The sequence below is a fragment of the Corylus avellana genome, chromosome ca5 (genome assembly GCF_901000735.1).
Source record: "Corylus avellana chromosome ca5, CavTom2PMs-1.0".
Taxonomy (NCBI): domain Eukaryota; kingdom Viridiplantae; phylum Streptophyta; class Magnoliopsida; order Fagales; family Betulaceae; genus Corylus; species Corylus avellana.
In genome coordinates this window covers 30,776,514-30,800,374 of record NC_081545.1, presented here as the reverse complement: position 1 = coordinate 30,800,374, position 23,861 = coordinate 30,776,514, and the positions used below count along the sequence as shown (strand labels likewise).

General features: G+C 33.2%; 2 protein-coding genes across 3 annotated transcripts; one reads left to right on the top strand and one right to left on the bottom strand.

Annotated features, from left to right (window-relative positions):
- The first annotated feature begins 4,823 nt into the window (after positions 1 to 4,823).
- LOC132182458 (phytoene synthase 2, chloroplastic) lies at positions 4,824 to 10,338 on the top strand. 2 transcript variants are annotated; one of them, XM_059595710.1, is made up of 7 exons: positions 4,824 to 5,174; positions 5,533 to 6,172; positions 6,284 to 6,334; positions 7,857 to 8,029; positions 8,224 to 8,459; positions 9,142 to 9,334; positions 9,879 to 10,338. In XM_059595710.1, the coding sequence occupies exons 2-7, from the start codon at positions 5,698 to 5,700 to the stop codon at positions 10,056 to 10,058; spliced, it is 1,308 nt and encodes a 435-aa protein (XP_059451693.1). In that variant the 5' UTR covers positions 4,824 to 5,174; positions 5,533 to 5,697; the 3' UTR covers positions 10,059 to 10,338. The 2 variants fall into 2 exon arrangements, with proteins under 2 accessions (XP_059451693.1, XP_059451694.1); XM_059595711.1 differs by lacking the exon at positions 4,824 to 5,174 and adding an exon at positions 5,234 to 5,412.
- Positions 10,339 to 11,916: 1,578 nt separating this feature from the next.
- LOC132182658 (glutathione S-transferase F11-like) lies at positions 11,917 to 13,770 on the bottom strand. Its single transcript, XM_059595962.1, has 3 exons — positions 13,560 to 13,770; positions 13,333 to 13,381; positions 11,917 to 12,527 (listed from the first exon to the last, which is right to left on the bottom strand). The coding sequence occupies exons 1-3, from the start codon at positions 13,704 to 13,706 to the stop codon at positions 12,079 to 12,081; spliced, it is 645 nt and encodes a 214-aa protein (XP_059451945.1). The 5' UTR covers positions 13,707 to 13,770; the 3' UTR covers positions 11,917 to 12,078.
- Positions 13,771 to 23,861: the final 10,091 nt, after the last annotated feature.

Here is a 23,861-nt window from a genome sequence, read left to right as displayed (position 1 = left end):
CTCCCTCTTTTGGAGAGGTGAAGCCGTACGCATATTTCATAAAAAGGCCGGCAAAACGGGTTGGTAGTTCGGGTTTGGGTCATTCTACTTAATTTGTCAACATGAATACTATTCGGATCATACCTTTAAATCCAAATCCAAATACAACTTGCGAGTACCTCGACATGATCCGTTTAACCCATTAAATAAATGGGTCACAAATAGATCCACTCATTTAACACATTTAAATCCAAATGTGGCATGTGTTAACCCGCTTTTAACCTAACTTAATGCGACCCGTTTCAACGCGAACACGACTGTTTGAAATGTTTGATAACCCGTTTCTTTATGTGTTTATTATATAAAAAGTAAAAAAAACTTTATCAATTGTGAGCAGCCAATTCAAAATCTAGCCTTTTTTTTTCAAGTAATTCAAAATCTACCTTGATTTGGGATTATTTGCGTTCGAAAACTTTTAATAATCCATGATTTGATGATAGAGTCAAGAAATAGATTATAGATCATTGTAGGGGTAGCCATAGGCCCATAGGTCTGGTCGGTCCGGGCTGACATTATCAAAATACCCATCGTAGTATTGTTGGCCCAAGATTAAAACGAAAAGCATTTTGGCCCACGTCCAACCTAGCCCATTAGCTTTTTCATGAAATATCATTTTAAGCCCTTTTTTTGTCTCTCACTTGTTACCCTAAATTACTTTTAGACTAATATACCTACATGATTTTAGTTTGGAATAACCATATAATAAATCTATTCTTCGTACCCATTTTATCATGCCAATGTGGCATGAGTTGAATGGCCATTTAAAAAAAACATGGTAATGTTTGGTAACGTTTAAACAAAAAAAAAAAAAAAAAAGAAAAAAAGGAGAAATGTGTTATCAAACGAGGCTCAAAACTTTATACTTTCATTGAGCTCGTGTCACCTCAATGGTGTAAAGTATAGCAAAAAGAAAGAAAGAAAGAAAAGGAAATGAACCAAATCAGGGACTAAGATATGTGGGACTTCACCTTGAATGGTGTTTGGCCAACTCATCTTCTAGCATTTGCAGTTGACCCACATCATTATTCAAAGCAATCAGTTAACTGTCTCTTTATCGTTCATACTTGTGACTAATGACGTGCTCGAATAAACTACGTTAAAATATTTAAATGTTTGAGATATTACAGTTTTTATTATAATTTTGTTACCGATTGATATGATAGTTTATAGTTGATAAATTATTAAGAGTGTATAATTGATAAGTCAGTCACTAACTAATTAAATTGACATATTGTATTTTTTGTAATCAAAGTTGTAATACTCCTAATATCAATGCTTGGTAAGCAATATAATCAAGTTTTAATTATCTGTATTTTAAAAACAAAACAAAAAAATAGGACTAATTCTTAATTTGTTAATTTTGTATTTCAAAGAAGTACATGCATGTTTCACTAAAAATATTAAAATTGCACAATATATATATATATATATATATATATATATATATATATAATAATATATATTAAAATTGATTATAATTATCTAGATAAACGTTATATAAACCAAAGCCTACTCAAAATTGAGCTAGTTTCTAGGTCATTAGTTAATCAAATCAATGATTAGTTGAATACACACATTATACTACATGTTATTTCTTCCTATAGTACATTGTTGGTCATATTTAGAAAATACAACTTTTTTAAGAGGTATCATTCTCAAATTTAAAAAATTACAAATTTTAAAAAAATATATATGTTTTAAAAACTAATTTCCTTAATTTGAACACAGGTAAAACAAACAAGAAATATATATTAACTATTTCAAATGAAGTAAATGTTGAATTATGAAAGTTATTACACTTATGTCTATTGTCTTTCAAAGCATACAATATTTGAGGTATTTTTAAATGAAGTAATTATAAATACCAAACATTTATTTCAGTGAGCTGTTTTTTTTAGTATTGATGGAGTATATATTTATGTGAAAAACAATTATAAACTTAGGTGGATCTATTTTAATGCATGATTTAAGTTGTTGTCATTTGTAATGCTTAATTTGTATTTTCAGGCTTTAAAAATAACCAAGTTGACCAACACGATCATAACATGTCTCCCTTCAAAATTCCCCTTTTTTCATGTACATCCTACTTTTCAATATTCAATAGGTTATCTTACAAATTTTTGGAGGAAATTTCCTTAAACCTACTCTAATAAGTGATAAGTGTCATTCAACATTTATGAGTTTCTAAAAAATTAATGTTTGAGTTCTTAAATTAGTAGAATGACAATAAATGAATGTTAAAATATTAAATAAAACATGTAATAAATAACATTTGTCACTTATTATAGTAGGTTGAAGAAAATTTACTCAAAACCAATTTAAAAAAAAAAAATTCTGTCACTCGAGGCCTAATCAATAAAAGGCAATTTACCGATGAGAAAGACAAGCATAGGGCAATAATCGTATTCAATTAAACCATCATTTATTCAAACAGATTAAGTTAAATAGGAAATAATGAATTTAATCATTTAATTAATATTATAAAATCCATCTTACGTGTGGATTCAAAATCTCCACACGTCACCATGTGTCTTTGCCAGCTCGTCCATGTGCCTCATTCACTATCACTAGATCTAGTAATGATAAAACAAACACCGACATCAATTTACTAGCCACATATCGGTGGTGTTTCTATTTGGCATAGATGTTGTATGCACCTCCACGTGTCGCTCAAAGACGTTGGCATTTTCTTCAAGTTCATGCAATTTATTTTGCTCGTGTGGACTCAAAATCTCCACACGCTACCGTGCGTCTTTGCCAACTCGTCCATATACCTCATGCACTACCACTAGATATAGTTATGATAAAACAAACATTGAAATCGGTTTTCTAGCCACATATCGGTGGATCTCTAGTGTTTCCGTTCGGCATAGCTATCGTATGCACCTCCACGTGTTGCTCAAAGATGTTGACGTTTCCTTCAAGCTCATGCAATTTATTTTGCAAATATTTTTATGCGCTTACGCGCCTCACTCACTATCACGCACTACACACGTGTTCATCGGACTTGGTTCATCCAATCCGATCCTACAACCTAGCTTCATCTTCAATGGTAGAATATATGATATTTTCTATATATTTGTTGATTTCCTTCTTGTGTATTTACTATATTTATCTATAATCAAATTTTTATGATTTGATTACATTTCTTAGCCCATTTTCACGGATTGAGATTTCATAAAATTTTATTTAAATTTGAAATTCTTAAATCCATAAATATCAGCCGTTCATCTCATCTAAGCGTCTAAAATAAGTCATATTTTAGCATTTAACGAGAAAACATGGCTTATTAAATTCCTTGATGATAGCTTCCTCGTTAAATTTCTCACCTAAAATAAGCCATTTACACCTACCCAAATTTTTATACAAATAGTCATATGTAACACACAAAAAATCAAGTCAACATAAATAAAAATGTAACCCTATTGGGTGTCACCAATGGTAGGTGTAGCCTTCTAAAACTAAACAATCCCAAAATCTCTGAGTTCTTTGTCTCACCTTTTTTTTATTATTATTATTTGTTTCAATTTTATTGACTAGGAAAACAGTTGACTAGTTGAGTATGAATTATAACAAGCTTGAAACTCGCTGGATTAGGAAAAGTGATGGAACCTACGATTTACGAATTAGTTTAATGGGGAATCTTGCCAAAATATGATGTTACTCAAAAATTCAAAAACAATTTGGGGGAATAAAGACAAAACCCTTTAGGGTTTTGGTTTGGTTGGTAAAACTTTTTAGAGTTGTTTGTTAACATAAAGCCCTTACGGTTACACTAATTGTTTGTTTGTTTGAGTTTTTTTTTTCTCCAGGCAGATTTATTGTTATTATTATTTTAATGTTACTGTTGTTTGATTGCAAGTGTGAGTGAACCTACCTTTGATGGTGCTCCCTTACTGTATATTGGTTTAAGAAAAAACAAAAAAGAAAGTGCAAAAGGGCGACGTGTCAAACAGGTGACCCACCAGCCAATTGGCCAAACGTGTGGTGTTCACAGGTACACGGATCTCCCCTCCAAAACAAGAATGAATGAATGTGGTCTTTTCCGACAAACGACAGTCTTTTGTGCACGACAAGACAAAAAGAGGGAGAGTGGGTCCACTGGTCACACCCCCACCCCTTCTCAGTTTCCCACTTGCACAGTCACCTCCACCACCCCCGTCCCACACTCCGCTGGGCCCCGCCACCAATCCTCCTGGATCTTGAGCATCACCTTCCACCCCCCGCCACGTGTACGCCCACCCTCCACCCCCCTCCCCACCGCTTTTCTACTACAAATTACTACGTAGCTGATAACGTTATCTTCCACTGATTGGGTGCTTCTCTCCACGTGTCCTCCGCTTTCACTCTCTTTTGGATCTTCTTTCTTCTTCTTTTCGCCGTCCTTTTCCGCACTCTTTCAATCTGGATCCGGATCCTACCCATGTGTGACTTGACTCTTCCCACTTAATTTAAGTATTCAAAAATTAGGTAAAATTAGATTTGGCAACCAGCCCTAGATTTTCTTGTTTTATTTTATTATTCGGTCAATATAACTGACTTGGATCAAGATTCTTTCTGTTTCAAATGAAACAGTCATGATTAATTTCCTGAGCTTTTTTTTTTTTTTTGGTTAAAAAAAAAGAAGTTAAAACTTCACTAAAAATAAACTAATTCAATGAAAATGCATTTACTAGGATAATTAATTACAAGGATTCCGAATCATCTGTAAAGCGGGCGGGTTGGGAATCGGGATTCGGGATTCGGGGATACATAGGATCCGGGTCATATGTGCTGATCTCAGTGTCCCATACAAAAAGTTGCCATCGACGAGCAAACCAAAAGGCATATGAGAGAATAACTGAAAAAAATTCCCAATCCCAAACCATATAAAAAAGGGTGTTAAAACAAGAGCTTGATAAATAAAAAGAAAGAAATCGGCTTAACGAAGAGAAAGAAGACATTTTCATTAACGGAAAAAGAGTAGGGACAAAACATTGTTGTAAGAGAGAGTGGTCAGATTGTCGAGAAAGGTTTTATTGCTCTTTGCTATTTTTGCTTCCCATTATCACGATGATGTTGATGCGTTGAACTTGGTTTTAATTCAATTGGAAGCTCTTGGGACTTGGTCTGAAGCAACAACAGCATCAAAACAGGTAGGATTCTCTCTCATTATATATGTATGCATGTATCTATCAGATTGTTTTTCTTTGTGTAATTTTCTTCTCTAGCCAGATTTTGGAAAGGTAAAAAGTTGTAATGAATTTTAGAGAGAGATCCCAAGTTGTATTATTGTATTGCCTTAAGAGAGAAAAGTGTTGAGCAGTGCCACCTTTCGTTTATCTCATCTGCTCAAGTACTTCTGAAACATTGTTCTATTGGAGATCCCGTTGTGTGAGTTCTTGCTATTGTTAATGGCAGGGTTTTGGTTTTTCTGATAATTTTGATTTCTTTTAGTATTGGGTGTACAACATATATGTGTTTTAGTTACTATGTTTTTGGTTTCAATTGCAGAGAGGTCAGACTTAGCTTCATTCGCTGTTTCATAACTAAAGTTTCATGCTTGGGTGGTTTGAATTGGAAAAGCTGGTTCCTTTGTTTGTGGGGTAATATATAGGAAGACAAGAAGGAAAAGCATTTCCCAGGATAATTGAGTGACTAAGATTTTCAAGTTTAATCATGTCTGTAGCATTCCTATGGATTGTCACCCCAAGCGTAGAGATATCCAATAGCTTCGGGTTCTTCGATTCCGTCCGAGATGGAAACCGGCTTTTAGATTCATCAATGCCTGTATCCCGAGATTGGGGATCGATTAAAGCAAACAAGAGTAGGAAACAGAAATGGAATCCTTGCTCCCTCGGTACAGATTTGAAGTATTCATCCGTTGGTGGGTCTGGCTTAGTGGGTGGAAGCAACTTCCCTGTGTTATCGAGCATGGTAGCAAACCCTGCAGGAGAAATGGCTATATCATCAGAGCAGAAGGTTTACAATGTGGTGCTGAAGCAGGCAGCCTTGGTTAAGAAGCAATTGAGGTCTAGTGGGGATCTTGATGTGAATCCGGATATTGTTCTTCCTGGGACACTGAGCTTGTTAAGCGAAGCTTATGACCGTTGTGGAGAAGTTTGTGCAGAGTATGCAAAGACGTTTTACCTAGGTTAGCCTTCTCTTCTTTATCCTTTAATTATGAGGTTTGTTATTTGAGATATAAATGCAGTATCTGTAATACTTTTGGAATTCAATTCTTATTTACTTTTTCCTTTTTCAGGAACTCTGCTAATGACCCCTGAAAGGCGAAGGGCTATCTGGGCAATATATGGTGAGTGAGCTGACCTTCAATCAGAACACAATCTTTCTTATAATAATGTAAAAATGATAAAAAACACTTTTACCTCTAATGAGAATTAAGAAGTTAGAGGCAATAGTTATCATAGTAAACTCTGGTGAAGTTTTCTGTATGAGTTATATTAAAGCATTGAAAATAAAGTGAAAATGGTTTTTGGTAGTACTTTTCTTCTAATTCTTAAGTTGCAGAACAGATATTATACTAAATAAGATATTCTTGCTTTAGTGAGAAACATATCATGTCCCTAACTAATCAATACATGATTGTTTATTTACTGTGTTAAGATGGGGTTCATACTGAATATCTAAGCTAGTTTCTTAAACATGAGAAATGCTTTTTTCTTTGTTCTTGAAGTGTGCAAATGCATGAACTTCTGATGATTATCAAACGTGTGTTGAAAATTTTCGTGAAACTTTCAAGGGTAATACTTGTCAAAGCAAATTCAATCACGCTAGTGGACCAGTTCCACTGTGAGACGTTTCATGCATTAGAACTTTTCTTATCTGAGTGACTTTTTTTTGCTGATTGTAACTATCTGATGATGACTTCCTTCCCATTTGTTGAATAGCAAGAAAGTTAGGCACCTTTTCATTAGCATTTTGGAAGTATTCTTCTTGCTTTTCTAAGAATTAATGTATGATCATTAAGTAGAGTCTTGCCTGGAAAGAAGGCTTCAGTTCTCTTCAAAGTGTGTCCCAATTAATAGTTAATTTAGCAGAAAAGTAGGTCATTATGGTACCAACCAAAAAATGATTCAAGGACATGAGGACTTGAAGATGCCCATAATTGTTCTCCAACATTTGGATGTGCTAGGGAACTACTTTGAAATCTTAATTTCTTTTATCACACTATTATAAGGAGAAGGAAATCCAATTTATTGATGCTAACAGGTTCATTCGTAAGTCTTTTCAAAGAAGATAAAATTAAATTAAAAAGCCAAAAACTAACTGATTTACTCTCACCATGGGTCTCCTAGCTACTCAGTAGTAAGGATGGTTCTTATCATATGATATCTGGAAGTTAAACGATGCAGTAAAATTTTAGGCGTTCTCGTCCAGCGGAAATTAAAAGTTTTGGAAAATTAGCAAGAAAAAGAAAATTTAAACCGAGTATCAAAGACTGCTACAACTACCACCACCACCTAGTTCCATGTAAATGGATACATCTCGATGATTTGAGACTTTTTTTTTGGTTGGGGGGACAGAGGAGTTCTAGTGCCTTATCTTTCTATCTTAGAATATATTGCATCACCTTTAGATCTGCCATTTTATGATTTTGGCTTTAGTTATTGTACCAGATAGGTGAAGAGACTTTTTTCCTTCTCTTTTATTCTTATAATTCATGTGTTTGGGAGCAATTTCTATGTTTGTGACTTCAATATGAAGAAAGCTAAATTTGTTTCATATTTTTATTTCTTATGATCCCCAGTTTATTTGGATTAAGGCTTGAGTTGAGTTGAGTTTGTGCATTTCTTATGACGTTGTTGCACATACAGTGTGGTGTAGGAGGACAGATGAGCTTGTTGATGGGCCTAATGCTTCACACATAACACCAACAGCTTTAGATAGGTGGGAGGCACGGTTGGATGATCTTTTTCAAGGTCGTCCATTTGACATGCTCGATGCTGCTTTATCCGATACCGTTACAAAATTCCCTGTTGATATCCAGGTTAGACGTTACTTTTGAGAAATCCATGAATCTTTATAGCTTTACTTACCATTCCTGATCTCATTTTAGGTTCAAATGGAATCTTTTCCATTTCACTGATAATCTCCTTGACAAAGTTCTAGCATGTTCTCCTATGTTTCTCACTTTGATTGTTAGCCAACTTTAATCCAATTATATGATCTACATTATTGCAGCCATTCAAGGATATGGTTGAAGGAATGAGAATGGACCTAAAGAAGTCAAGATACAAAAGTTTTGATGAGCTATATCTCTATTGTTATTATGTTGCTGGAACAGTTGGATTAATGAGTGTTCCAGTCATGGGCATTGCACCCGAGTCGCAAGCAACAACAGAGAGTGTATATAATGCTGCCTTGGCATTAGGGATTGCAAATCAGCTAACCAACATACTCAGGGATGTTGGAGAAGAGTAAGTGTAGAGCTTTAGAAATTTATATGCTGCAATTTGTCAGTCTTATTGGTAATGTAATACAACAACAATGCACAAATCATGGAGGTTATTTTATGGCTTGAATGGTTGAGCCATTCAGTTATGAATTACCATTTTTTTAAAATTATTAGAACTCTATGAGAATATAATATAAAAACATTTTGAAATAGTAAATATAATTCACACGGCAGTATGTATTTAATTCATCGGATGTGGTACAATCAACATGTTCAGAGATGTATGTTGTACCTGTGTTTGTGCTTCAAGGTTTCTTGCATTTAGAATCAGACATTCTAAGTGGTCTACATCCCAGTTCTGTTTAATATACATGCTTATGCTTCATAAATGCCTGGAGAAGAGAGGATGATTTGTTAGAATATTAATTAAATGATTAAATTCACTATTTCCTATAAGATTAAGCTTTTTAAATAACTGATGATTTAACATGATTAAAGTGAACTTGGAATTTAATAACATAAATTAAATTCTTACAACGTTGTTCATTCTTTTTCTACTTTTTCTTACTGCCCATTCTGGTGCAAAACTTACTTTGTCTCCATAAGAATCAAATTGGACATCGATGGAAGGTCTCATGCCTCAATAAAGGTGTCTCCATCTCTAGTAAGTAATTGACACTCTTATGGAATTTTTCTTTATACAGTGCTGGAAGAGGTAGGATTTATCTACCACAGGATGAGCTTGCTCAGGCAGGGCTTTCAGATGATGACATATTTGCTGGAAAGGTGACGGACAAATGGAGAAATTTCATGAAGAATCAAATAAAGAGGGCAAGGATGTTCTTTGATGAGGCAGAGAAAGGGGTGACAGAGCTAAGTGCAGCTAGTCGATGGCCGGTAAACAATCGAAAACTTATCAATATAAAAATAATGCAGTGGAGCACCACTCACTAGGTTCTCTTTGGTTGCCAAGACAACAACCAGAGAGAGTGAAACTGGTAATCTTGCTAGTAATTGGCGTTAAAATGGTTGTTTTATAATAATCCTTTCCGGTTATTTATCTCTATTTTACTGTCAATAGAACAAGGCAGAATGGGAATTCCTTGTGATCAGATTCAAAAGTTACCACCATAATAACTTTACTCACAAATATCTTACACATGCTAATATCATTGATATGTTTTGTTGGAAGTGATAATACCATATTATCATCTATATGCTGTTATGCTCACAGTTAAAAGTTACCCCGGTGTAAAAATTCTCTGTTAGAATGACTAGATTGATATATGTTGAAAGAAACCAAAAAAAAAAAAAGACCATTTTCTTCCATATCTGTTCATATAAAAGAAACCAAAAAGATTATTTTTCTCCTAGTGATTGAGAAATTTAAGAATCATTGTTGGGTTTATTTCTGAGCTTCCCATTGTTGGGTTTATTGCAGGTATGGGCATCCTTGCTGTTGTACCGCCAAATATTGGACGAGATAGAAGCTAATGACTACAACAACTTCACGAAGAGGGCTTATGTAAGCAAAGCCAAGAAGTTACTTGCTTTGCCAATTGCATATACGAGATCTCTTATCCAACCGTCAAGAACATCATCTCTGTTGACGAAGGCATGAATCCAAACTTGAACATAAAAGTGCAGAACTGATTATATGGGGAATAACTTTGTAAAAAGAGAAAAATGAATAGCATGCAGAAGTTGTATATCATGAGACCTTGTATTGCAGATAGTGTTCATCTTTAGAAGCACCCTCCAAAGGTTCCTTCAAAAGCAAGCAATGTGACTACCAAAAAAACAAGAGCAACACATAGGCAAGCATAGGATTTAAATTTCCATACTCATTATAATTTATACACGCTTGGAATATCAGAAAGCAGCTAAGAAATTTGAGATTACATGCCTGTTTTAAGCAATTTGGCCATATTGAGATAGATGGTAATGGTAGGATATTCAAATTTGAATCATACTGGAAAAACATTAATTAATAGAATTTTATTGATTTTCTTTCAATATGGATACAATATTGGCTGGTTGGGTAGCTACTGTTTAGACTATCTGATTACAAACGCATTTTTGGGCTACGCATTGTTAGAATCGTTTTGGAAAATAGTGTGTATGGCTATTGAGTTTTGGAAGTAAGAGATAAAGTCAAGGAAAAGGGTAGACAATGGGTAATGTTTATAGACCGTTTGTGTCTATGGTTTGAGAGACACATGATATTGATATGGGCCTGCAATTATGAAAACACTGGGACCTTTACCCTGCGAAGAACCACATTTCGGCTTGATCCCTTTTGAGATTATTGGGCAACCCATAATGTTTTTTCGGTTAAGCAAGTGTTACTTATAATTGCATTGACAAACCCATGTTTTGTTTTTCAGTGTGAGACATAAGAGTACAACCTCCAATGGCTAATAGAGTGACATAAAGTGAATCTGCATCTTGGATATACACTTGAACTACGCTTGAAAACAAGAAACTTTTAGAATACAAAGAGAACTTTTTAGAACTTTGAGCTCTCAAACTTTTGACTAGAGCATACTGTTGAATTCAATCTGCCTGTTCAGATGCTTGGATAGTTTAAAACTACATCCTTTGGATAAAATTTTGGTGAGGGGAAACAACTACTTCACTCTTATGGGTCTCCTTCAAACAATCGCATTTTCTTTTTGGCTTAATGTTTATGCTTTTGTAAAGTTTATAGTCTGATCAAAATTATATACAATTTACCAACAAAAAAAAAAAAAAAAGTTAATGAAAGAATAAAAAAGGATATAACTCTTTTTGTACAAAGGCATAGGGATTGATGAGAATCCCAGACAGGAAAATAATAGCATTACTATTGTAATTCCGACATTGGAGTCTAATGCATATGACATGGTGAGTGGTGATTCTGAACAATTAAAATCACAACGAAACAAAAATATTAGCGGTGGGAATAAAAAGAGATTTAAGATGGAATAATTGAGTAATATTCTTCACTCCATTTATTACATCCATTTAGCATCGATTGACGTAACATATTTTAAATGTCTTTTCATGTCAACAAATCATTTAAAATACGTCACATCAACTCACATTAGGTGTCAATAATAGTTAGGGCCCATTTCCTTGACCCTTCCTCTCCTAAGGTGGGTTGCGGGGGGCCAGCATCGCCACCAACTCGGTGACCATCTTTCTTTTTTCTTTTCCTTTTTTATTTTTAAGTGATATGTTGATGTGGTAAGTGAGTATTACTTGAGTTTGAGGGAATGCTAGAATATTCTCAATATTTTATATTATTCAGTTATTCCATATACCTAAACTTAGTCTAGGGTTCACTCCGGGTTTACTTGTTTACTTACTACTCATTTTTTCTCAATAAATAGATATCTTTATAATATTATTTCAATTAAAGAAATAATGTGTAACCAAAAAAAGAAATGATTATTCCATAATAATAGACATTTCATACACTTCAATTAAAGAGCTAGATATAGTGTAACCAAACTAGGTCTAATCTGTGTACCAAACATGCTCTAAAATACAGAAATTTCCACATAAAGACGAAAGAAAGCAGCACAATTGAGATCAGCCTTACACAAGTTTAATTAACAAGGAAAATTAAAGCAGATAATTAAAAGTGATACAAATGACTAGTGACCAGCAAGCTGCATTAACTTCTTCCAAGCAGGGCGGTTTGAGATATCCTCCCACCATGCATTCACATTCTTCCTCTCAGTCACCAAGTTCCCCATTTTAGCCTCATTCATGAGATATCTAATGCCCGGAAGATGGCTGAGATCAGCCAAGCTGAAAGTCTCTCCGGCGAGATAGCTGCTCTTTGACAACCTTTGCTCGTACACGTCCAGCACCGTCTCCAGCTTTTGCTCGCAGGAGTGAGCCAAAGCCAAGTCCCCCGGCTTGCCCATCCGCGGCAGGATCACAAGCTGAAGAACCAGAGTGTAAACCAAGTCGTTGAAGTTGTGTGCTTCCACTTCCAGCCATTGATCCACCAGAGCTCTCTCTTCTAGACTACTTCCCAATAGGTTGGGACCGTGGTCCGCGTACTTTGCTGCATAATACTTTATAATTGCCCTAGACTCTGAAAAAAGAAAGAAAGAGATTAATGCTGTAAAAAAAAAAAATTTGTAATTTATATGATTATCATATAATAACAATAATAATAATTACGACTTAAGTGGCCGGAATATTGAAGATGTCCTTTTGTTAGGGGATAAAGTTTTTCTCCAAACCTCCACCCCAGTTTATTAACCGACATGTATATAAAAATTATAGAGAAATATTATTTTGCATTATCCCAACATATTCAATATGCATGCTCAATTCACTCTTAAATCAATGTTAATTAAAAAAAATTTAAAAAATTACAAGGTAGATTGAGTATGCCAAGTCAACTGAGTATGTTGGTAAAATGTAAAATGGCATTTTTCAAAATTATATACATTTTTTACATATACGTGTCAAAATTACATGTATTTTAGTAATAGGTTATTTATATTTCTCTAATAATATTCATGTTTGCAAATGGGATAATTTGTTTCAACGGAGTATATTGCTACGTAAATAAATAAACATATATATATAAAAATAAAAATAAAAAACTTTTTTTTATGAATGTGTTCATCCTTGTATGAGCCCTTATACAGCTATAGTATTAATTAAGATATATATAAGACTTTTAAAAATTCTTGGGGTTATCAAAAACGACCTCTGAGTACAAGCCTCTCTCTTAAATAGTTGAGTATTTAATTTGAATAAAAATATATATAGTATAAAGTTAAATTTTAAATCATCAAGTATATTAAAAATTCAAATTGATAAAAAATAAAAAATAAATTAATAACTCTAAGAAACACTTTTATTTAGATTATTAGGTGACCCGTTACCATAAAGCTTGAGATAGCCATCCTCTATTGCCGGAACTTGCCCAAACGGCTGTGCAAAAGAATTAAAACATCTCCGTCAGTGAGTATACATTATAGCTAGAAACCAAAGCAATAAATTTAAGCTGCAGTACTCATTCATAATATATATATAGAAAAAGAAAGAAATTATATATAAAAAAAAAATACACTAGCTGCCGAAAAGTAACATGATATGAAATAGTAATTACCTGTAGGACAAGGAACTCAGGTCGCTTTTGTTCTCCTGCCTCAAGATCAACATGAACAACATCAAAGTCCACCTCCTTCTCCAGAAGGCAAGCTAGCACCCTCTGTACGCAGGCTGACCTAACTGTCCCATACACTTTCACCACCATCTTCTACAACCTCAAAGGCAACTCTCACAGAATCAAATTTGTTTAGAAAACCCACGACCGAGAAGATCTTTGGTTCTTGGCCTTTTGTCGAACATCCCAAGCTCAAATATATAGTAGAGATCCCAGCAACTGGGGGTTGCCACTTGCCACGTGAATTTTGGAAGTTTGACATTTTGTTATATAGACTAGTTTGACACCATTTTATAAATTTGATATCAACTCAACCGTTTAATTAAATGGGTTGAATTATAATTTATTTGTATAGTTTTATATATTTATCTCTCAACACAATTCGAACTCGATAAACAATATTTAGAATTGACACCTTTTAACACGACCCGTAAATTTAAAGTCGGCAGACATTAAATTCCGAACCTGTTGGACAGCATGGGGGTTGCAACGTGAATTTTACGAAGATATCATACGTGTTTGTTTGGTTTCGAATTTTGGTTAATTAACCCAATCAATATTGCCAAAGAATAAAACAATATATAGTAACCGTACTAGGTATTCATGATATTAATATTCTTGTGTTGTGGTAAACGTCGTTACTTACCTTGCTTGACGGTGCATGCATGGTGGCTGAGGAGGGTTGTCACGTGACTGCCTCGACTGGTGGGTAAGAAAATGGGCTCACTCACCACCGGTTTGAATTCGCCACGTGAGCTAAAAACCGACGGAGACTCGAGAGAGATAAAGAAAGGGATTTCTTTGAAGCGGTTTATAGCCGTATAGCGGATTTCTTTTTTTCTTTTTTCTTTCTTAAAAAACAAAAAAGAAAATTGCAATCAATATTTTAAGTTACATAACTTATTTTCTGCTTTAGAATTTATTATCTGGATGTACCAACCATTCTCAAATTAATAATAGAACCTGTTGAAAATACCGTCAATCTAAGTTATCTAACTATAATATATGTGGTCATGATAATTGGGTCAAATCACACCATGTGTTTATCAAATAATACAAGCTATATATATATATATATATAATGATCATTATATTATAAAGTTAATATTCATGGTCATAGTTGAGTTAAGTACTTAAAATATTTGTTTTTGATTTAAAAAAGTGTTATGAAGCATCGACACTAATTAAATATAGAAATAAAACTCCTTCTCCTACGTACTTTCATACATATATATGTTAATTCTCGATATGAGCATATATAATGTACTCCAAACAATATAAAAACATAATCATTGTTTGAAAACATTATTAAACGGAGAAATAAAATGTAATATAAATTTATCCAAACATTTGCTAGCTTAATGCATTATTTATTTAAAAATTTTAGATAAATAATTGTTAAAATATTAATTAAATAATTATATTTAATTCACTAAAACAGTCAAAATATGTCCAAAAAGCCCTCCAACAATAATCACTGGATCATTCCCATTTAGATTGTTACGGCCTGCCCACGTGAAAAGTTAAATTAATAACATTATGAACAAAATACAACCTAAATCCATTAACAAAATTTTAAAAAGTTGTTCCACAAGATTCTAAAAGAGCATGAAAAGCAGATGAGACCAGATTTCATCGGATAAGATAAGATTTCGTTACATATTTATAGATAAGATAAGATTTCATTACATATATTAATTCGACACTGAACTTGGGATATATATTTTTTACGAAATGCTGTCCACATCAATCATCGTAACTACTGTAGTAGCCTACAATGATGAGTAAGTTTGTCGACGTACCGACTGCAAAGCATGGAGTACTATGGCAATGCCAGCACAGCAGGGAGTCAAATCCTGAATTCAAAGTTTATTGATTTATCAGTGACACGTGGCTTCATAGGTCCATTCAATACGTTGATAGACAAGTATGGGGTCGATCTATATCATCATTGTCGCTAGCCATACACCACAACCAACACATTATACCTTCCCGTTTGGGGAAAGGTATCATTTATGGCGGTAAGATATGGTCTTTAATTTCCTTATTTGGTTGTTTTTTCTCATTAAAAAAATAGAGTAATTTTTTAGAAATTTTAAAATGTTAATAACATTTATCACTTATTAAAGTAGGTTGAAGAAAATTTTCTTCAAATCATCTTGAAAAAAATTTGTGTCCAAATATAGAAGAGGACGATCAAAATGGCTACTCAACTTGCCTACTTGAGTGTGATTATAATAATATTTGCAAGTTGAGAACTAGTAACAAGATAAAATTAGACAATAAAAATCACAGGTGCTATATCAAAATTGACTGAGCCAAAGTTTCGTAAACTTATTTGTTTAATTAGTAATAACACTTGTTAAAACAAGTTTCGTCATTTACAAATTTGAAATTTTACTACCAAAGAAGATGAAACATTTTCTAACAAGCAGGGGCGGATATAGGTATAGCCATGCTGCTTATCTTTTTTCAAAAAAAAAAAATTCAATTTTTTTTTTTGAAAATTTAGCCCAGCCAATTTTTTTTTTTTTAAAAAAAAAACCCAGCCCCTCCAAAATATAGCCTAGCCCTCCATATATATATATATATATATATATATATATATATAAAATAAAATAAAAAAAAATAAAAAACCTAACCTAACTCAGCCCCTTATTGTTTCTTTCTCTGTAATCTATCAACGCGGTCAACAGGTTCTTCACTTCTTCTCTTGCTTCTATCAGCTCCACTGCTCTAGCCTCCTGAGTCCTGAGGTATGTGGGTTTTCTTAAAGAGTATCAAGTTAGGGGGGTTTCAGGCGATAAGTTATGTGGGTTTTTTTCAAGGGTCATGGCCCATGGGGTTTTGCTGGTTTTGGGGAAATTTTGGTTATTAGTGTTGTTTGGTTGGTTCTGGTTACTAGGTGTTTACCGTATTTATTGTTTTGTTGTTTTTTTTGAGGCACGAATTTGGGCTTTACGGGTGGTGTTTTTTAATGAATTATGCTTAATTGTGTTATTGCTTTATTTGTATTACAATATTATAATAAAAATATAATATATAAAGAGAACAATAACAAAAAATTATCATTATATTTTATTATTTTATTCACACTCTTGCATGAATGAATTTCTGGATCCGCACTGTTAAGAAAAGTGAGAAGATGTTTGATCACTACTCCCTTTTGATCCGCACCAGAGGATCAAACTATCATGGGCAAACATCAAATTAGTGAGAAGATGTTTTCTAAGAAACTTCTGGAGGTTATCCGTTTAAGGAAAGTGAGAGCTACTATTCATTTGTTCTTATCTTTTGCGACGTATAGGCAAGTCTGGCAAGAGGTATATGGGTAGGGTTCTCTTAAAACACTGAAACAACTTTCACAGGAAAATTTGCAGAAATTTCCAGCAAATACTGTAACATGTGAGAGGTACAATTTTTGTTTTTGTATTTTTTAAATTAGCTGAAGCCTTCGGAGCTGGTACACTACTCCCTCCAGTTTCCACCAATGAAAAAGCTCCCCGCGCAACCATATATATATGAATATGACAACTCATGTACTCAACACCACAAATCGTGTTCTAAAAAGCCAACATTGACAAAATAGAGCATGTGCATATAATCATATGTATGCGTAACAAAATTGGTATTAAAGTTAAATCACAACTTAAGGTTATAGGAATAGATAAATTTAATCATTTAATTATTATTTTAACACTCTCATTCATATATGGGCCGGCTCAAGCTCTCTTTTAATAGGTAATGCCTGGAATATTTAATTAAAATTTGGGTAATTTGACGGAATCAATATTCTATCTCAGGACCTTTGACTCTAATATCATGTTAAATTACCACTTATCTCTCAAACGTTTAAGCTTATGGGAAGAGATAAATTTAATAACTTTTTCATTACTTTAACAATTGATATTTAGAGCCTGTTTGAGATTGCGGTGAAAAATATAGTTTTTGGATATAAAGCTTTTGTCTGTGAGCTTTTGGCAGAAGTGTTATTACTGAAAAGCTGTTTACATGTTTGGTAACTGCATGTCTTAAGTGCTTTTTTGATGTTACTGGTGTTCGGTAACAAAACTAAAAAAATGCTTTTAGTTGCAAAAATGACAATAAAGGACATGCAATGATTTTTTTTAGTATAGGCTAAAAAAAAATCATTGCATGTCCCACCAAATATACGTCATTTTACGTGAAATCATTATATGTTTTTTAATAAAGGCCTAAGGTTGGTAATGATTTTTTTTTTCTTTTCCATTTTATACCAACATTTTTATATGAAAATGTTTAATGCCAGCTTTCACAAGTAAAAATCATTGCATGTCCCATCAAATATACGTCATTTTACGTGAAATCATTATATGTTTTTCAATAAAGGCCTAAGGTTGGTAATGATTTTTTTTTTTCTTTTCCATTTTATACCAACATTTTTATATAAAAATGTTTAATTGCCAGCTTTCACAAGTAAAAATTATTTTATAATGGTTTTATGTAACAAAACGTCAACATTTTCTTTCTTTTGTACTTATATGTAATAAAAAGTGATGTTAATAATTTTCTTTATTTATTTTTAAAATTATTTAAAGTATTTAATACTTCAAAGTATTTAACACACTTTTTAACACTACAATACTTCAAAGCATTCAACACATAAAAAAGAACAACATTCAAGGAGATCTTTACAACATTTTAAATAGTTTATAACAAAACAACATTAAAAAAATAAAAATAAAAATTAGCGGGTCATAAGTAGATTAGTAATATGATCACGCTCAATGTTCATAGAATTTTCATTAGACATCTTTGATTGTTGCATGCTTGACTCATCTTGTGCTTCGTGATCGCATATACTATTAATAGGTAGTAAATCATCATCATCATCATATAGTTGGAACTCAGTATCCTTTATTGCATGCTTCCTAAAAGTTATGAAGAGCCATAGAAGTCACCACGATTTTCACTTGTTTATCATAAGAAAAATTCGGCATACAATATAATAACTTCCACTTATTTTTTCAAACTCCAAATGTTATTTTAATAGTGCATATAAGTAATGAATATGCATGATTAAAAATTTCATGCATACCCCTCGGTTGGCTTCCGCGACAAAAGTCTAGTAGATGATATTGCTTCCCTTTGTATGGCCCCATATATCCCTTCATGCGAGGATATCCTGTGTCTACCAAGTAATGTTTTCCTGCAAAAAATATACGAATAACGGTCATAAAAAATATTGAATAGTATATTTTTTTCATGTATAATTCATAATTGTTATTTTTATTAAATACAAACCTCTAGGTGGGTGTGGAAATCCTAATTCTTCCTTTCGAATAGCGTCCAAAAAAATAAGTGTATTATGTGCAGTACCTTCCCATCCAACCCAAACAAAGGTGAAACACATACAAAAATCACAAACAGTCATAACATTTTGAGTAGGAGTCCATTTTCGACCAATATATGGTATTTGTTTTAATGGAAAAATTTTAACTGGCACATGGGTTCCATCAATGGCTCCAATACAATCTTTGAACTCTGACCAATACCGCTCATCATCACGAATTTTGCTTGGAACATCCCTAAACTCCCTATCAATATGATTAATAATGGCAATCGTCATTTTCGAAATGGCTATTAAAACACTAGTAAAATGTCTACTAATTATTTCTCCTGAATGTTGAAACATTTCTTCCACTATTCTATTCTCAAACCCATGGCCTAAAGTATTCAAAAACATAGCCACCAACTGTTCAACAGTTAATTTCCTAGTACCTCCTAAATGATATATTTTCTTCAACTCTTTACACAAGTAAATGAATACGTATATTTCCATTCTGAAATTTTGTTTGCACCTATCAAGATTACCTTGTAAAATCTCCATAACATACTTATATCCCATTTGAAAAGAGGTTCTACAAGGTTTTTTTGCAATACATGGCATATAATAGTTCTCAACAAATTTTACTGCTACAGCTGCTAGAATAAAAACATCATTTTCATTTTCATTTTCCTCTTCACCATAATCACTATCACTTGTATCATCTTGAGTGCTATAATCACTATTGTCCATGTCTGTAAGGGAAAAAAATATAAATAAATAAATAAATAAACACAAAATAAATATATAAGCACCCATAAAAATAAGAAAAAGAGAAAAAAAAAATAACATTCAAATAAATCCTTATAACTTTTCAAATAGTTCATAACAAAACAACATTAAAAAATAACAACATTATTCCATGCTACGACGATTAATTTCTCTATTTTCTATTTGCTTGATAAAGTCAATCTTCAACCATGACTCTTTAATAGTCACAAACATCTTTCTATGTGATCTCTTAAGAAATACTTCTGTTGAAAACTTAAGGATGTTAACATCCATAACCTCTTCAATATTACATCCAGGTGTATCATAGCTCTTAGATGTCAATGTATTCTTACTTTCTATTACATCACAAATACAACTCAAATGTTGACTAACGATTTGAACACCTTTCTTTATTTTCTTACATTGAACCGCAAGACCAAACTTCTTATTTCTTTTATCCCGCATATCTAAATCAGCAGGAATATCATCAATACCATATGTATATATTGAGATTCGGTTCATCATTCAAAACATTTAAACCTTCTACAACAATGTCATCTTCATCAAGCATTACAGCTGCAGCATCTATGCCACAAATACTATTAGGAACCAACCCTATGGATGGTACCCAAGTGGCATGGGCATGGTGTATACTCCGTCCCTGTATATATAATGAGCATGGTGTACACTCCAACCCATGTGGGGGCTTTTTTAGTGCCCACTTAAACCCATGAGGGATAATTATGAAGTAGTCCCCCCTTCCTCCGTCCCTAATATATATAATGAGTATGGTGTACACTCCAACCCATGTGGGGGCTTTCCCACCTCAAACCCATGTGGGATAATTATGAAGCCAAGTGGGGTAGGTCTTTTTTTTTTTCTTTTAAAAAAATATTGTATATAGCGTGTTGCAGTGGAGGATAATTCATATTGTTTTTTGGGCAGAAGAACACACGTGGGGGCTTTCCCATTGCACACTCAAACCCATCTTCTATCACTGTCTCACTCTCACGACGCCTAAAACCATCCAGGCAGGTGAGTTATCTCTCATTTATCTTCTTCCCTTCTATCTATTCCCTATACTATTCGATGTTCATCTATATTTTTCCTATATGTGTTGTGTAATAAATGCAAAATATGTGTTTTATTGGGAAAAAAAAAAGAAGAGCAAGAGCAAAATTAAACGGAGCTATAGCTCACCTGCCTGGATCTCCCTCGCTCTGGAGCAGCTCTAGCCGCAGCAACGAGAAGGATTTAATGATTTATCGAAAGGTGGGAAGAGATGCTTATATATGGATTTGGTTGTCATTTTGTGAAATTTGTAAGGGTATATTTGTCAGTGTATATATTTCACTAATCACAAAATTGCGGCGCACCTTTATTCTAATCGTCCGTTTGAGCAGAAGCTTCATTATCCAGTTTACACTCAAACGTGAGTTTGAACGTTTGAAACTTTAAAAGCCCTTTCACAACTATTTTACCAAACGATCGTATTTTAGTTGAAATGAGCTTTTGATGCTTTAAACTCGTTGCAAACCCAAATATGCTCTTAGAGATTGTTCAATGACTTTTGGGATTTTAGTAGCATAATAGCATGATAGCACGAAACCTATTATGGGCAGGGGCGGAGGGAGGAGGCAACTCCTAAAAATTCGATCCCCTTACTTACCCTGGTTAAAAATAATTTTTATTTATTTATTTTTTAAAAAATGCTATGATTCGATCCCCTTACTTACCCTTGGTTAAAAAAAAAAGAAAAAAAAAAAAGCATTATGCCCCCGCCCCCTCAACGCATTTATAGAGGACAAATATGTACCTTGAGTCCTGAAACTTGAGTGATTGAGTATTTATGAGTTGTGACTGTAACTTTCGGGAAAGTTCAGAAGTCAGAAGGCGTAAGGATGAAGATAAAAGTAAGGGTGGAAGAGAAAAAGAAAAAAACAAAAACAAAAAGGCTTCAGAGTTCAGAAAAGTGTGCAAAAAATGAGGAAAAACATTTTTTTAAAAAATTTATAATAAAAAGTGTACTGGCGTCCTCATTGCAAAGCAAACAATAGACAAAAAAAAAACAAAAAAATCAAAAAACAAAAAACAAAAAGGTACAGACAGGCGTGTGTGCAATGTAAAATGAGATAAAAAGATTTTTTTAGAACTGCACAACACTGAGCCTAGTACTGTTTTGTTTTGTTTTGTTTTTTTTTTTTTTCTAGAGCTATTGTCAATTAATTCCAGGGAGTGAAGGAGAGGAATTGTCAAGCCAAGGGATTTTCTTCTTCTGCGTTTTTTCTTTTCACTTTCAATTTCAAGCATTCAAGCCTGAAGCCCCAACATAAAGGTATATAATTAATTTTTTATATTTAAACTTAAATTGTTATTTTAAATTACTTGTTTTAATTTTGTTTCATATTTTAATTGTATAAATATATAATTATAGTTATTGAGATTATGAAGAAAAACAATAATTCTATTGAACTCCAGTCAAGTTCTAAACGAGTTCATGTTGAAGTAAATTTAGCAAATTTGCCAAAATCAAGATCCTAAAAAAAAATTTTGATTATCATTCTAGTGATGGAGATCAAATCCGAATAGCATATCTACAAATTGGAGCTTATCAACCCTTTGACCATGATTTTTTATATTTAATTATTTTTTATTTTTTATTTATAGACAAAATTTTGACGCTGAGTGAACATCTGGCTCCGCCCCTGATCATGGGTGGTGAAAATCTTCTCACGTGATTATGGGTAGTGAAAATCTTCTCATTTTAGCGTACCCAAGTCCATTTTGTGTTGGTAATATGGAGATTTAACTGAGTCATTAATATGAATAGTACACTAGTAAAGAATGCAATAGAGACAGAACATTCAATCGAGCTTCAGATCTTCCATTGTCCTTTTTGCAGACGCCGCCACCTCCAAATCGGGATAAAATTCAAAAAAGTGACACCAGAAGTCATCCCATGTCCTCTTTGGTCTATATATATAACTTTTCTTTTTGGTTCCTGTTAGATAGGTTCTTAAAGGGAATTTAAATCTTTTGACAAATACAGAGTTTATTAAAAAAAAAAAAAAAAAAAACTTTGTGGCGACTTTGTCTTCGCCAAGAAACTATATTATTGAGCCAGATATTGTAGAGGCTCTTGCGACTTTCAGAGCAACCAATTTTTGTCGTGAACTAAAATTTAATAGGGTAATCCTGGAAGATGATGCTCTCTAAGTGGAGCAAGGCACTTAAGAAGTATGGGAGGAACTGTTATCACTATAGACATCTTATTGAGGAAGTTAGAGGGGTGTTAAATTATCTTTATTGTTGGAAGGTTAATCATGTTAAACGAGGCCTCAATGAGGCAGTTCATCACCTTGCTAAAGAAGCGTTATTTCTCACCGTGAAAAAAGAGCTCATTAAGAAAATTCCATTATGTATTTAAGATATTATTTCTGTAGAGCGTTATGCTTAATGCGTTTTTGCTATCTATTATAATCACTCTATTATTCTACAAAATAAAATAAAATAAAATTATGAAAAAAAAAACTTTGATACTCTTTATTAATTGATCGTGATTTAAATAGAGATATAAGTAGAAGAATAACAATTAATCGAAAAAATTCAAATGATAACTAAACTCTAACACCACTAAATACTCTTTATTGACTTCAAACGCTATAAAAATGGAATAATACTCCTTATTGACTCAAACTTCACTAAGTAATTTGCCTTAATATATATTTGCCCTCCTTGTACTTTGAGTTTCATAATATCATGCGGATTGCAGCTCCTGTACTTCACAAGAATTGTTGGGAATCTCAATCCAACAATTATGAGGCCTGGACCCATGCACTCCAATTAGCAAGACAAGTCAATGGAGCCCATGAGGAATATGGATTGGCCTAGTCCTCAATGTCTACGATTAGCCTCTTGCCCGCCAAATGGGCTCCTTCGTCCATTGCAGCTTTCAAATTGATCTTCCGCTCCTGTGTTTTGGCCTAAAATATGTTTTAAAAATATATATTTGTTGGAGTGTTTTGACGAGTAAATTCTCCTTGTGTTTTTCTTAAGTCTCTTCAAGAATAATGTGGCTATTAAAATTATAATTTGATAAAAATTCAATAATGATCAATTAAAAGTCCAATAGTGATTTTAATAGTTACATCATTCTTGAAGGGACTCAA

Bases quoted from the DNA above. Each gene is read 5' to 3' on its own strand.
- LOC132182458 (XM_059595710.1), top strand. From the start codon at position 5,698: ATGTCTGTAGCATTCCTATGGATTGTCACCCCAAGCGTAGAGATATCC. The intron at 6,173-6,283 runs GTTAGCCTTCTC...TTCCTTTTTCAG, and splicing joins TGCAAAGACGTTTTACCTAG to GAACTCTGCTAATGACCCCT. The intron at 8,460-9,141 runs GTAAGTGTAGAG...TTCTTTATACAG, and splicing joins CTCAGGGATGTTGGAGAAGA to TGCTGGAAGAGGTAGGATTT.
- LOC132182658 (XM_059595962.1), bottom strand. From the start codon at position 13,706: ATGGTGGTGAAAGTGTATGGGACAGTTAGGTCAGCCTGCGTACAGAGG. The intron at 13,382-13,559 runs GTAATTACTATT...TCTTTTGCACAG, and splicing joins CTGAGTTCCTTGTCCTACAG to CCGTTTGGGCAAGTTCCGGC. The intron at 12,528-13,332 runs GTAACGGGTCAC...TTCTTTTTTCAG, and splicing joins TGGCTATCTCAAGCTTTATG to AGTCTAGGGCAATTATAAAG.